Source organism: Myodes glareolus, chromosome 9, assembly GCF_982192425.1.
Source record: "Myodes glareolus chromosome 9, mMyoGla1.1, whole genome shotgun sequence".
Classification (NCBI taxonomy): Eukaryota; Metazoa; Chordata; class Mammalia; order Rodentia; family Cricetidae; genus Myodes; species Myodes glareolus.
The window spans coordinates 54,549,022-54,562,923 of NC_142034.1; the positions used below are offsets into that span (position 1 = coordinate 54,549,022).

Here is a 13,902-nt window from a genome sequence, read left to right on the forward strand (position 1 = left end):
GAACAGGTATTAGATGTGGGGGCGGCCACAATAAGCTAAATATGGACAGGTCACCCAAAGGAAGTTCTTTGGCAGGGTAGAACTCGGCCACTGATAAATTTAATAAGAGGCCTGAGAGGACGCCTGGCTGCAGGGGGAACCACAAGCCAAGATTACCCGACCCCCACCCAAGAACAGACCATTCAAAGGAAATGCCTGGCATTCCAACCGCTGTAGAAAGGATCACCTGCCAGGGCACATTCATCCCCCTAGACAAACGTCAGCCAATGTCAGAACCTCAGAGACCCCTCACCCCCACCTTTACTACTATAAAAATCCAATTCTAATTGAGCTCGAGTCTAATTGAGGCTCTCCAGTTATTCCAGTACATTGGATATGTGGTTGCAAACATAATTAAAATAAAGGCTCTTTGCGTTTACATAATGGGACTCGGTTTCCTTGTTCCCCTTGAGGGGACATCGCGGATTTGGGCATAACATTAGACACTGAGAGAGATGGGGGTTCCTAATTTCAAAAGATGACTGAAATTTTTCCTTTTTAGTGGCCTATGCTGGGAAAGAGATGGCATGCCGGCTAGAGCTGTTAACTTAGACGTTAGAATCATCTGGAAGAAGGGATTTTAACTGAGAAAATGCCTCCATCAAATTGGCCTGTAGGCAATTGGGGTGTCTTCTTGATTAACGATTGCTATGGGAGGGCCCAGAACACTGGGGTGGGTGTGGGTGTTGGGTTCCTGGGTCCAGAACCACATCCCCATCCCTGGCACACAGGCCTGAGTAGATGCCTGGCCACTTCTGCTTTCACCGGCTCTCAAAGGCTTAGGCCTGGGATGCCGCTGCGGTCGCCTGCTTGCGCACGCCCGGGAGCTAGACGCCTCTTGCTTCTTGCACTGCACTCCGGGGAGGCTGGATTTTAATCTCACAAACAGTGTCCGGCTTCCTGTCCTCGTCCGCCCCCCTCCGGCCCGCTTCCCTGGCCCCTCCCTCTCCCCTGGACCGATCCGCCCACCAGCTCCCCCTCCCCATCCCTTGGGTCCCGGGATGGGGGGGCGGTGAGGCAGGCACAGCCCCCCGCCCCCATGGCTGCCCGTCGGAGCCAGAGGCGGAGGGGGCGCCGGGGGGAGCCGGGCACCGCCCTGCTGGCCCCGCTGGTGCTGAGCCTGGGCCTGGCGCTGGCCTGCCTTGGCCTCCTGCTGGTCGTGGTCAGTCTGGGGAGCTGGGCAACGCTGTCTGCCCAGGTGAGGCCCTCAGCATACCCCTCTCTGGGCATATTAGGAGCAAAAAGTGCAGAGAAGCAGTTGGGGGCCGGGAGGGCAGAGAGCCAGGGGATCGGAGAAAGGGGTGGAGGATAAGATGTCAAGTGGACAGGGTGACGCTGCCTCCTTCCCAGCAGGAGCCTTCTCAGGAGGAGCTGACAGCAGAGGACCACCAGGAGCCCCCTGTGAGTAGGTGTGGATGCTGCATGCTGGCTGCCAGCAAGGGAAAATACGTTGCAGCTTTGGCTGGCTGTGGCAGCTGTGTGTATGCAGCGTGTGCATTCAGCTGTACGTGCATGAAGGCTCTTGCGTGCACTAGTTTACAACTGAGTGTGGGGAGTGAACCAGCCCACGTGGGTATGTCCGCGCGTGTGAGAGGGTGATCTGGGTGTAAGGAGGTAACTCTTACCACAAAGTAAGAGTTGTGTTACCTGAGTGGAAAGTGCTGATTGGCTGTGAGGGAGGTGAGACAGAAATCTGAACCTGACATGGGCAGAGGCAGTATGAAAGATATGTATCACCTATGTATACACGCTGTCTGTCTGCCCCACCTCCGTGTGGTATGCGTGTGTGTGTGTGTGCGCACGTGTGCGTGCGTGCATGTGGGTGAGAAGGTGGGGGCGTGCGTACGTGTAGTACGTCAGTAGGGTTCAGGCTGTCTGTTGATTGGGGTTGAAGGCATTAAAGTCTGTCTGGTCTCCCAAAAAGGATGAGGACCCAGCCTCACTCCCCAGGTTTAGCCAACCCCTAGGATTTGTATCTGTTGCTGGCTAAGGGCTCTTCTGACAGGCCCGATGGCCTTTGTCTCTGGGAGGTCCTGTTTGAGCCCTGCCCTTACTTCCTAGGAACTGAATCCCCAGGCAGAGGGAAGCCGGGGTGCGGTGGTGCCTTTCCTGGAGCGACTAGTCCGGCCTCGAAGAAGTGGTGAGCATCCATCCCTCCGTCCCTGTCTCAGGGACGGCAAACTTGACTAGTCGTTGGTTCACATGCCGCTTTGTTCCTCCCGACGGTCTATGAAATGAGCAGAGTAGGGAAACTGAGGCAGGGAGCATGACGTAGACAGAGTCAAACAGCTAAATAGTAGAGACAGGGATCTAGAAATTTTTAGCTCTCCCTTGCGAGGCTGTTTACCCCTACAGACCCTTCCACAAATGGCCAAGAGTTTGAAAGATTCCTAGAGCCCTCCTAAGGACAAGGTAGAGGACTCTGAGGCCTGGGCATCTGTAAGCAAAGACTTCTGTGAATCAATGGTACATTACTATATTGGAAGGATGAAACTGTCCTGGCTTGTACCTGGTATCTCAGTATGGGGTGGGTGTGTGTCTCTGTGTCTGTGCCTGTGTTGCTGTGTGTGTATGCCTCTCTATGTGTCTGTGTGTGTCTATGTGTGTGTGTGTCTCTCTGGTGTCTGTCCGTGTGTGTATGTGTCTGTGTCTGTGTGGTGGTGGAGATAGAACCCAGAGCCTGGTGCATGCTGGGCAAGCACCCTGCCACTGAGCTGCTCCCCCACCCCAGTGTGGATTTTAATTAATAGCCATCTTTTGCTCTCACAATCACAAGTATCCCAATTTGGATGATAAGTTATGTTGTCACTGTTTATGAAGGAAGACGAGGCTGGAAGTGTGATGGTTGGGAGTCTGGGAGTGTGACACACACACACACACACACACACACACACACACACACACTAAGGCTGCCAGGGTCCTGAGCAGGGAGGGGCTGGACACTGGGTCTCCAGACGGGTGGGTCTCACTGCTAATCTGTTTTTGCTTTATTCTTAGCTCCTAGGAGCCGCAAAGTACGGGCTCGCAGAGCGATTGCAGCCCATTATGAAGGTTGGTAGCCTTTGGGAAGGGAGGAATGGTGTCAGAGGGGCAGCACAGGTTTCCCAACCCTTTCCTGTGTCTTACAGTTCATCCACGGCCAGGACAGGATGGAGCGCAGGCAGGTGAGACCCCATCTCCACCTCTGAACTTTCCCCTGACCCATCGGAGCAGCATCTCCCATACCAGCTCGAGAGGGTCCCCCAAACCTCTTCCTGTGTCCAGCCTAGGAACCCTAGAACCCAGTTCAGAAAACCCAGAAAGTCTTCCAAGTTCTCTCTGTGACCCTGGCATGGGATCCCAGGAAGATACCCCCGTCTTCCAGAACCCAGTCTAGTCCCTTCCCAAACCAAGGATTCCAGCTTTCTCCTCCTACCCCAACCTCAGGCGTTTCAGGTCTTCCCCTCACCTCCCCCCACCCCCCACCCCCCTGAGACAGGGCTTCTCTGTAGCTTTGGAGTCTGTCCTGGACCTAGCTTTTGTAGACCAGGCTGGCCTCGAACTCACAAAGATCCGCTGCCTCTGCCTAGAGTGCTGGGATTAAAAGCATGCGCCACTACTGATCAGCACCCCTCAGGCTTTTCGAAGAAACCCCCATGATCCTTTTTTTCCTCTGTATTCTGTGTTTTTTTTTTCTGCTGAGTGATCATTGTTTCCCCAAATGTTTCTAGTCTCTGCTCATCTCTCTCCCCACTTAGAACGCCAGATTCGGCTCTCCCCCTTCACATCCTGGGTCTCCTTGCCTCGCTGCTTTGTGCAGACTATGTAGCCAAGCTAAGGCCCCCAAAATGTACAGCTCACCATCCCATTGCTTTTCTGCTTAGCTCCCCGTCTCTCCAGGCTATGGTCTCCACCTCACTTCCTGACACTTGCTTGTGCCCAAGTATGCTTCTTCTGGACTTTGAAAACACTGTTTTCTCACCTGGAACATCCTTCCTCTGTGCAGGCCTGGAGACAAGGCATAAGGGTGGCTCAGACTAGGGCATTAGTAGCAGTGAAGGGGAGGCCCGGAGGCTCAGTATGCAGCTTGCTCATTCAGAGCTTGCTTGTGGCTCAGATGGAAATGGTTAAGAGAAATGGAGGAATAATAAATAGCGCACACACTATTCCCTTCTGAGACAGGGTCTCGCTACTCCACCAAGGCTGTCCTAAAACTCAAGTGATCCTCTTGCCTCGGCCTCCTTAGTGGCCGGAGCTACTGACCTGTGCCTTGACATCTGCTTGAATATCGCAGAGAACGGTAGAACCATTTCCTAAGAATGGACTGACCAGGAGGGAAGTAGGTTGTAAGTCTAATGTTGGACAAGTGGAGAAAATGGTTAGTAAAGAAAATCTCTCCAGTGGCCTGGGCCGGGTGAGAAATGGTCATGGGGTTGTTACTGAGAGCGAGAACAGGGAAAAATACCCCAAGAACGAGGCTGGCCTAAAGGGGAAGCCAGCTGAGGATATGGGAAAGGGAGAACCTCAAGCAGGGTGTGGTCCTGAGAGCTCAGAGGACCGGAGGCAGGAGGATGTGGCTGTCTGTGCAGAAGTAGCTGAGAGGTCACATGAGGTGAAGACAGAGATGTGACTGCTGGCTTTGGTGACGTAGCATCAACTGATGACCTTAATGGGTGGCTCGGACAGTAGTGTGGACCGAGGGCGGAAACAAAAGGGACTGCGAGGCGGCGCCGAGAGAGGAATGGCTGGCAGTAAAGAGGGCTGTGGGCCAAGGGAGACCTGTCCTTGCAATGAGACGACATCCATCCTAGTGCTTTTGGGGTAGGCACTGGGACTGGCCCTTAGGCATTTAAACTTATCAGGTCCCAACTGCCATAGCAGAAGGATATTCTGATTGGCAAACCTAAGTGGTGGAGGCCGGATTCAAAGCCAGTTAGGACATGCATAGGTGCTGGACACAGGCTTCTTGAGAAGCACGCTTGCTGGGGGCACAGATGAAGCTACCCATAGGCCAGAGCCCAAGAAGGTGGAAGAGATGTTTCTAGAAGAAAGGGAAGACACACATCATAAAGGTGCCCCAGGGACACATGAGAAGGGGGCAGTTGGGGAGCCCTGGCATAAGGATGGCTAGGTCCCCTGGAGAACTAGGAACATAGGAGAGGAGGTCTGAGGAGAGAGGCTACAAAGTCCAGCACTCGGTAGGGGCAGGTGAGGTGCCAAGTAGCATTAGACACCCTTTGAAGCCATGCACATTCCCAGGTATACAATGCCCTTTGGCCACCACCAGACTTGCCCTAAGCCGGTCTGCATCCATGCCTTCTTCTCTTTCTTCCTCCCTATTCCAAGCCAGCTCTCTTCACCTTAGTGGAGATTTATTTGGGCACCTTTCCAGACATCAGTTCAGCATACATGTATCAGGAACCTGCTATTGACCAGGGACCAGCAAGTCACACACACCTTTAAAGATACACGGCAAAGGAGTAGCAGACAGTCTATAAATGTGTAATTACACTGCAGAGGAATAGCAGACAGTCTATAAATGTGTAATTACAGTGTTGGGTGACAGGGATGATAGAGTCGCCCAGGATACCCAGCACTGCACAGAAAGACAATTTTACGGTGGAGTCAGGGACTTCTTTCCCCTTGTAGTAGCGCTGAGGCCTCACTAGGCCTTGAAGCCTAATCGTATGGTGTTGAGAAGGTCAGGAACCCTGCAAGGCCGGGCTTTTCCAAGAGTCCAATGAGGCTGAAAGGTGTAAGAATTTCAGTGGGGCTGAGGTGAGAAGTCCTGTCTAAGTGTGGGGGTATCAATCCTGTCACACAATGATGTCCTTACAAAAGTAAGGACACATCCATCGCTCCTCTGGGATGCATGGGGGCCCCCTCTCTGAAGGCCATAGGTTGGACATGCCTATAAGAGAAATAGTGTAGGGTACAAGATGGCAGAGGACAGAAGTCACAAAGAGTAGACGGGGCTTGATCTTCAGTGACGCATCAAAGGAAATGCAGGGAGAAGCAGGCCCAGGTCTGCAGTTTGGAAATAGCAACTCTGAGGTGTTGCTTGGGAAATAAACTGGAAGAGGTAAGATTGGAAGCGGGCTCCAGTGTGGAATCCCAAGGAGACCAGACTGGGAAGAGAAGGGGGTGGGTGGGGGTGTTCAGGAGCAGGACTGATGGGGAAACTGATCACTTAGCAAACTGGTCTAGCGGAGACTGGAGGGACCAGGAGCCCCATGTGGGATACAGATAGGGGACCAATCTTCAATCACCCTTCTGGGTGAAGGAGCTGCCAGGGCTGGACTTAAAGGGCACACATTGTGCTAACTCAGGTGAGAAGGCCCAGAAAGAATTACCACCCCCTTTTTTTTTTTTCAGTGTGGCAGAGGGAGGGGCAGAGGAGAGCAAACCCAGGAACCTACACAGGCTATTGTCTAGCCATGGACCTACACCCTAACCCAGAGAGTTAGTTTACTTGACAAAGGAACAAGAAAGCCAGGCAGGGTGGTACATTCTGTGATCCCAGCGCCTTGAAGGACGAGGCAGAAAGACCCCAAGTTCAGATAGCGCACTGTAACCAGGCAGCCGGAGCTACAGAGTGAGGCCCTCTCTCAAGCAAACAACAAACAACAAGGGACAAGACGAGAGGAGGACACTGGGAAAGGCCACCGACTGAGCGTCAAGGTTCCAGAGACCCAGGCAGCCTATGGACCCAAAGGATGAGAACTGGCAGCCGGTTACCCCTCTCCTGCTCCCCACCAGTGAGACTCAGGCCTAGTTCCAAGTACTAGGAATGCAAACAGGGTGAACAAGGCAGCTGTCCTTGCCCTTACTGGGGAGTCATACCCTAAAGAGGAACAAAGAGGAATCCATAGAAAAGATTCTGTATTTTGCTGACTGCCAAGAAACAATCAGGAGAGAGAACAGAGATGCGTTTATCTGCTTGTCTTGTATTGCTTGGTTTTGTTTTGAGACAAGGCCTCAGTTTGTAGTCCGGGCTGGCTTTGAACTCAGGAACTTTTTTTTTCAATCTCCCAAATGCTTGGATTATAGACCTGTTCCTCCTCTACAACAGGAGAAGCTGGAAGGTGGCTGTCGGGAAGGAGTCCTGGGAAGAAGAAAGAACATTTTAAAGCCCCAGAGGGAGAGTAGCTTGGTGAATAGCAAGAGACTGAAGAAAGCCACAGTGGTTGTGGGTGGCAGTTGTGAGACTGGAGAGGTAGACAGCCTCAGAGGTGGGGTCTGGGAAGCCATGGAATGGGCACTGGGCTCTAGGTCCACTACTTCTGTTTTAGTTTTCTTTTTGTTTGTTCGTGGTTTCGTAGATGGGATTTTTCTGTGTAGCCCTGGCTGTCCTGGAACTCGCTCTATAGATCAGACTGGCCTTGAACTCAGAGATGCGCCTGCCTCTGCCTCCAGAGAGCTGGGATTCACCGTGTGCACGACCATGCCTGGCCTTCTTCTGCAGTTTTCAGCTACTCTAGCTCTGGGGATTTTGTTCATTTTGTGGTGACAGAATTAGAGCCCTAGGCATGCGCTAAGGGCTTCACTGAGCAGCATCCTCAGCCCGTTCTATGGTCTAGCTTCTGAAAACAGCTTTGTTGAGGTGGATTTCCCACTCTGTGCAGTCGGCCATCTGCACAGCTCAGTGGTCTTTAGTCGGCTGTGACTAATGTACAACCTAGGGCGCAAACCGTTGGTCACCACAACAAGCCATTACTCACGCCTTTAATCCCAGCATTTAGGAGGCAGAGGCAGGCTGGTCTATAGTGTGGGCAACCAGTACAGCCAGGACTGTCAAAAAACAAAAACAACAAAACCCCACAGGCCCACATCTGGCAAAGTGGCACATACCCATAATCCTGTACTCGGAAGGTAGGAGAAAGAGTATGAGGGATCCGAGATCATCCTCTATTGCATAACAAGTTTGGGGCCAGCCTGAGCTACATGAGGCTTTCCTTCAAAAAATAATAGTAGTAGTCAGGCTAGTTCTAGGACAGCTAGGGCTATTAAAAGAAAGAAAGAAAAAAAAGAAAAGAAAAAGAAAAAAAGTAGTCATAAAAAGAGCAAGAAAAAGTCACGTATCCTTTAGCTATCACCTCATGTTCCCATCATGCCTCGCCTCAAGCCATCAATAACCACTTGCTGTCTCTGTAGACTGCCAATTCCAGGCATTTCCTATGCACGGGAGCATGCAGTATGTGCTTCTTTCACTTTCACCCACATGATAGCAAGCAACTCTTCTTTATCCCTTCCAATAGCAGAGTAATGCTCACTGTATAAGAACACATTTGTTCCTCTGTCCCGCAGCTGATGGGCACTAAATGTCACTTTATTCTTTTCTTGGTTGTTCGTTTTGGCTTCTTGAGACAGAGTTTCTGTGAGTAGCCCTGGCTGTCCTAGAACTAGCTCTTGTAGACCAGGCTGGCCTTGAGCTCAGAGAGATCTGCCTGCCTCTGCCTCTTGAGTGCTGGGATTATAGGCCTGTGCCACCACTGCCTGGCATATTCTTTTCTTGTTGCATAAGAAATTTTAAATTCATAACCCATGAGTCTGTGTCCTGTCACTCATTTTTTATTGACCCAAATAATGCATGCATATGAATATATGCTACACTATATAATCAGGACACAATAGTGACAGAAAGAGTGAAATGAAGATCCCAACTCTTCTGCTTCAGAACTATCCTTTACTCTCCCCAGAAACAACCACCAGTGGCAATTTGCCCTGAAACTCTCGGGTCACATATGTTAGATCTCACCATACAGTCCCTTATTATCAGTGTGGGTGTCATAGGGCCATGGCTCCTCCCATACTCTGGGCCATACCTCTCTGGGTAAGGTGGACCTCACATGTATATAAACTCAATGGATTCTTGAGAGGTGTGGGGAGGCTTGTAAAAGGACTTTTACTTATCCGTAAACATCCACATTCAGGTATGGATGGGACAGTGAGTGGCTGGGAAGAGGCCAAAATCAACAGTTCCAGCCCTCTGCGCTATGACCGCCAGATTGGGAAATTTACAGTCGTCAGGGCGGGGCTCTACTACCTATACTGTCAGGTAAGCTCTGCCTGGCTCCCTGGGCAGAGCAGTGGCCAAGGGGAGAAGCATTTGGCTTGGGAGGTAGGAAGGAGGGCAAGGTGTCGGTGGGAGAGGGAGACTCTGGGTCTGATGAGGGAAGAGATGCCTGGATTTCTCAGGAAACTGGAAGTTAGGATGAGGCAGGCGGAGGCCTGGATGGTGCATGTTCTCTTTCTGCCCAGGTGCACTTTGATGAGGGGAAGGCTGTCTATCTGAAGCTGGACTTGCTGGTGAATGACGTGTTGGCCTTGCGCTGCCTAGAGGAGTTCTCAGCCACAGCAGCCAGTTCTCCTGGGCCCCAGCTTCGCCTGTGCCAGGTCTCCGGGCTGCTGCCCCTGCGGCTAGGGTCTTCCCTGTGGATCCGTACTCTCCCCTGGGCTCATCTTAAGGCTGCCCCCTTCCTTACCTACTTTGGACTCTTTCAAGTTCACTGAGGGGTCCTGCTCTCCCAGACTCCCTAAACTTTACCCAGACAGCTCCCAGAGCACCCTGACCCCTAACTCTGAGCTGCGCCAGTCAAGTCCTCTCCTCTAAAGGCATTGGGGTTTGTTCACGTGTTTCCCACCCCACAGAAACATTCCTGTTCCTCTTTAACACCTCATCCCACCCCAAGTACCCACCTCACAAAGCCCCACCTTTCCTTGATTCTCCCGGCCCCAGCCCCCAGGACACTGTATTTACTGACTGTGTGCATTGGGCACTGAGATGGGCTGGACCTGGTGGCAGGAAGCCAAGAAGCCTGGGACTAGGCCAGAAGTTCCCAAATGTGAGGGGTAAGAGCCTTCAACAAGCTCCTCCCTGGATCCCTGTGGATTTTGAAAAGATACTATTTTTATTATTATTGTGACAAAATGTTAAATGGATATTAAAATGAATAAATCATGATTTCTCTCTTCTTTGGGGACCAGAATCACTGAAAGTCATGGGAAGGAAGTTTAGGTATTGGGGGGCAAGAGCCTGCATGTCTCCAAGCTGCAGTTCTGAGCAGAAATCACCCAGGTATCAGAAAAAAACCACCTGGTCCTCGGCTGAAGGTAGAGCAGCCTCGGTCTTGGTCTCATTTCCCTAGCAGGCGGACTTCCTCCTGCAGGGGGAATCCCTGGCTGGGAGGAGCAGGGCCCTTCCTCTTGGCGGCTGTAGAGCGTTCAGCAGTTCGGCAGGTGCAGGCACAGGCTCTAGCCAGGAGCCAGGGTGGGAGCTGGCCTGGAAGGGAGCTCAAAACCATAGGAAGGACTGCAGGGCTGAGTACCAGGCCTGGGCCCCTGGGTCTGGGGAGGAGAGCTGCACTGGCAGGGGGGCTTGGTGCATTTTCTTTTGTCTCTTTGTCCAGAGAGCCTTATGTAAGAACTCTTCTCGGGAAACAGGAAGTCCAGCTTGCCAAGTTCAGCACAGGGAGTAGTGCAGGCCTGGTTCCAACACACCCGGCCCAGCCTTCACCCCAGCACCCTGCCAGTTTCTCGTCCCTGGTTCTCTTCCCTGCTGGCCCCTAAGCCCCTCTTTTCATCTTCAGTCACCTCTAATAAGCCTCCTCAGAGATCTCGTCCATGCCTGAGTCAGAGGGTCTGCCACATTCACCTTCTAAACCTCAATGCTGCCCAGCTTATACCCCTTCCCTGCTCCTGGCACCGTGCCCCATAACCAACCGACCTTCCCTCCTCCAACTCAGGGGCCGCCCCTGGGCTCCTGAATGCTGGCCGCTCCTTCTGGGTGTCACAGGCCGCTCTGGCCTTCCTAGATAATTGGCACCAAATTCTCTTGAGGCTGGGAGGGGGGCGGTGACGGCGTGACACCAGCTCCACAGTGGGGGCTAGGGGTACTAACAGTGCCCCTAGTTTGCTTTCTTCCTTTCTCTTTTTTATTCTCAAGTTCCTTTTTATTTCTCCCTTGCGTAACTGCGCTCTTTCCTTCCCTGCCTTTGCCTGTATTCCTACCCTCCCTGCTACCTCCTGGCCACCTCATTTCTGAGACCACAGCTGTTGGCAGCGTCCCCAGCTCATGCCAGCCTCATCCCCAGGCAACATGGGGGGCTCAGTCCGAGAGCCGGCCCTCTCGGTTGCTCTTTGGTTGAGTTGGGGGGCGGTTCTGGGGGCTGTGACTTGTGCCGTGGCGCTACTGATCCAACAAACAGAGCTGCAGAGCCTGAGGAAGGAGGTGAGCCGGCTGCAGCGGAGTGGAGGGCCTTCCCAGAAGCGCGGAGAATGTCCATGGCAGAGCCTCTGGAAACAGGTGGGTAAGGGGAGATGGGAGTCTCGGGGTGAAGGCAGAATGGCAGGGGGGGGGCCTCAGGGCCTCTCAATCTGCAAAATTTCAAGTAGGTGCAAGAGGTGGCCCTGGATTTGGAAGTCAAGGGAACAGATTCCAGGAAAATAGACTGTTAAAGATTAATGTTTCTTGTACCAAGAACGCCCTGGAAAGCAGTCAGTGCCCAGACCAGGGCCTAGGACAGGTGCAGAGATTTGGGCTATTCCTGGTGTTGTAGAGGGCCGCGAATGAAGACTGTCTGAGACCCTGACATCTTTAGTCAAACATCCCTCTTCCATGAGCAGTGTCCTGATGTCCTGGAAGCCTGGCAGGATGGGGAGAAATCCAGGAGAAGGAGAGCAGTGCTCACCCAGAGGCGCAAGAGTGAGTGAGCTATGGGGTTTAGCAGGGGTGGGAGGTGATCCAGAAGCATGGGGGGGGTGGCTGCCAGAGCTGAGGTGAGGGCAGAGGGTGGACTCCAGGGGAGGCCAACACTGTGATTCCCTCCTTCTCTCCTTAGAGAAGTACTCAGTTCTGCATCTTGTTCCCATTAACATCACCTCCAAGGGTGAGCACTGTTTTCAATAATGGCATTGTGGGAAGGGCACCAACCAGGAACTGTGGGGCTGGGGCCAAGAGAATCCTAGAAATGAAAAGAGGGAAAGCTCGAAATGCTGACCTGCCACACTCCTCACCTCCAGTGGACTCCGATGTGACGGAGGTGATGTGGCAACCAGTTCTTAGGCGTGGGAGAGGCCTGGAGGTCCAAGGATACGTTGTCCGAGTCTGGGACACTGGAATCTATCTGCTATACAGCCAGGTAACCCCAGACAAGCCCTGAGCCCACCATGTGGACATGCAGGCTGGTTTGTTATTCTTTCTTAGGGACCCCGTAATGAGAGTTTTCCTGATTCCTCTGCTCATACCAGACTTAGGAGACCCCTCCTCACTCCCTTGCTCCTATAGCAGGACTCCTGAGGACTCCCAGGACTGAACCTTGCATTCCTGGTTTTCTTCAACATCTCCTCCCTGCCCCGACAGGTCCTGTTTCATGATGTGACTTTCACCATGGGTCAGGTGGTGTCTCGGGAAAACCAAGGGAGCCGGGAGACTCTATTCCGATGTATCCGAAGTATGCCCTCGGATCCCGACCGTGCCTACAATAGCTGTTACAGTGCAGGTGAGGACAGGGCCAGGAAAGAGTTAATGTGAACAGAGCTGGTCCCCTCAACTCAAGCAGAGCTGACTTGGTGTGCAGAGTTACAGTAGAGTTGGCAACTTGGTGTGGAAGCGAATCCGAAGACTGAAGAACGAGATGCCTAGGTCCTTACAGGGAGAAAAAGCCTATGAGCCACAAGGTTCTTAGGAAGCTGAGGTGGGAGGTGGAAACTGAGCTGAAGTTCAAGGCCAACCACGGTACAGTGTGGGGCTGTCTCAAAAGTGAAAAGAAGAGAGCCGGGCGGTGGTGGCATACGCCTTTAATCTCAGCACTGCACTCGTGAGGCAAAGGCAGGCGGATCTCTGTGAGTTCAAGGCCAGCCTGGTCTACAGAGTGAGTTCCAGGTTCCAAGGCTACACAGAGAAACCCTGTCTCGAAAAACCAACCAAACAAGAAAGGAGCAATGATGGTTCAATTAGTAAAGGTTATTGTTCCATCCCTCACAGCTCACCACCTGAGTTTGATCCTCAGAACCCACAGAGAGAAGGAAGTAACTGACTCTCTCCCAAACTGTCTAGTCTCTGCACATGCGCATGACATCCCCCCACCCCCATGAAAACATAAAATCAAAATGGAGGATGGGCTAGAGCGGGCAGTGAGACATTCGAGAACTTGTGTGGCTGTGTTTCACTGAGCGTCTGCTCTCTCGTTTTTTCCTCAGGTGTCTTTCATCTACATCAAGGGGATATTCTCACTGTCAGAATTCCACGGGCAAAAGCAAAACTTAGCCTTTCTCCGCACGGAACCTTTCTGGGGTTTGTGAAACTATGATTGTGCTATAAAAGCGGTACGGGCCATACTGGAGACTGCAAGAACTGGCTAGACAAAGGAAAGCAAATGGTCAAGAATGGCCCTGCTTGGGTTTGAATTCGTGACTCTCCGTCCTCCCTCTGCCTTTCCCGCCCCCACTCTCTGGGCTTTGACTTAAAGGCTATTAAAAAGGTAGAAGATTTTGCGTTTATCTTCCACCCAGCTCCAAATTCTTTTGTTGTGTGTGTTAGGGGGGTTTCGGCGAACTGTGCCAAGCCTTGTCCACTCCGACGGAGTCCACTGGAATGCATCCAGAACTGCACCACCACCTAGCGGCAGCTTGACGAAAGAATACGGCCTCCTCTAGGGAAAACCCGTGTCTCTTGGCCACGCCTCTTCAAGTGCCCTCTGCTTCAATTTACAAGAACCCTGTTTTCACCCTGTTTCTATTGTGTCAGAGTACTTGTTATTATCTAGAAGAATGTATTCATGGTGCATCGATCTGCATGCCTTCCGTGCTCCCCACCCCCCTGGTAGACTTCCAAGCTGGGGATGGTGCTTCACGCCTATAATTCCGGTACTAGGGAGGCAGATC

At 52.3% G+C, this 13,902-nt stretch overlaps 2 protein-coding genes across 4 annotated transcripts; both read left to right on the forward strand.

The window, feature by feature from the left end:
• The first annotated feature begins 813 nt into the window (after nt 1-813).
• Tnfsf12 (TNF superfamily member 12) lies at nt 814-9,982 on the forward strand. Of its 2 annotated transcripts, none has more exons than XM_048448401.3 (7): nt 814-1,237; nt 1,390-1,440; nt 2,101-2,179; nt 3,037-3,090; nt 3,168-3,203; nt 8,952-9,076; nt 9,280-9,982. In XM_048448401.3, the coding sequence occupies exons 1-7, from the start codon at nt 1,079-1,081 to the stop codon at nt 9,529-9,531; spliced, it is 756 nt and encodes a 251-aa protein (XP_048304358.1). In that variant the 5' UTR covers nt 814-1,078; the 3' UTR covers nt 9,532-9,982. The 2 variants fall into 2 exon arrangements, with proteins under 2 accessions (XP_048304358.1, XP_048304359.1); XM_048448402.3 differs by having other exon boundaries at nt 819-1,237; nt 1,393-1,440.
• Nucleotides 9,983-10,122: 140 nt separating this feature from the next.
• On the forward strand, nt 10,123-13,537 carry Tnfsf13 (TNF superfamily member 13). 2 transcript variants are annotated; one of them, XM_048448404.3, is made up of 6 exons: nt 10,123-11,323; nt 11,644-11,722; nt 11,859-11,906; nt 12,040-12,158; nt 12,380-12,518; nt 13,219-13,537. In XM_048448404.3, exons 1-6 carry the CDS (start codon nt 11,093-11,095, stop codon nt 13,326-13,328), a joined length of 726 nt encoding a protein of 241 aa, XP_048304361.1. In that variant the 5' UTR covers nt 10,123-11,092; the 3' UTR covers nt 13,329-13,537. The 2 variants fall into 2 exon arrangements, with proteins under 2 accessions (XP_048304361.1, XP_048304364.1); XM_048448407.3 differs by lacking the exon at nt 11,859-11,906.
• Nucleotides 13,538-13,902: the final 365 nt, after the last annotated feature.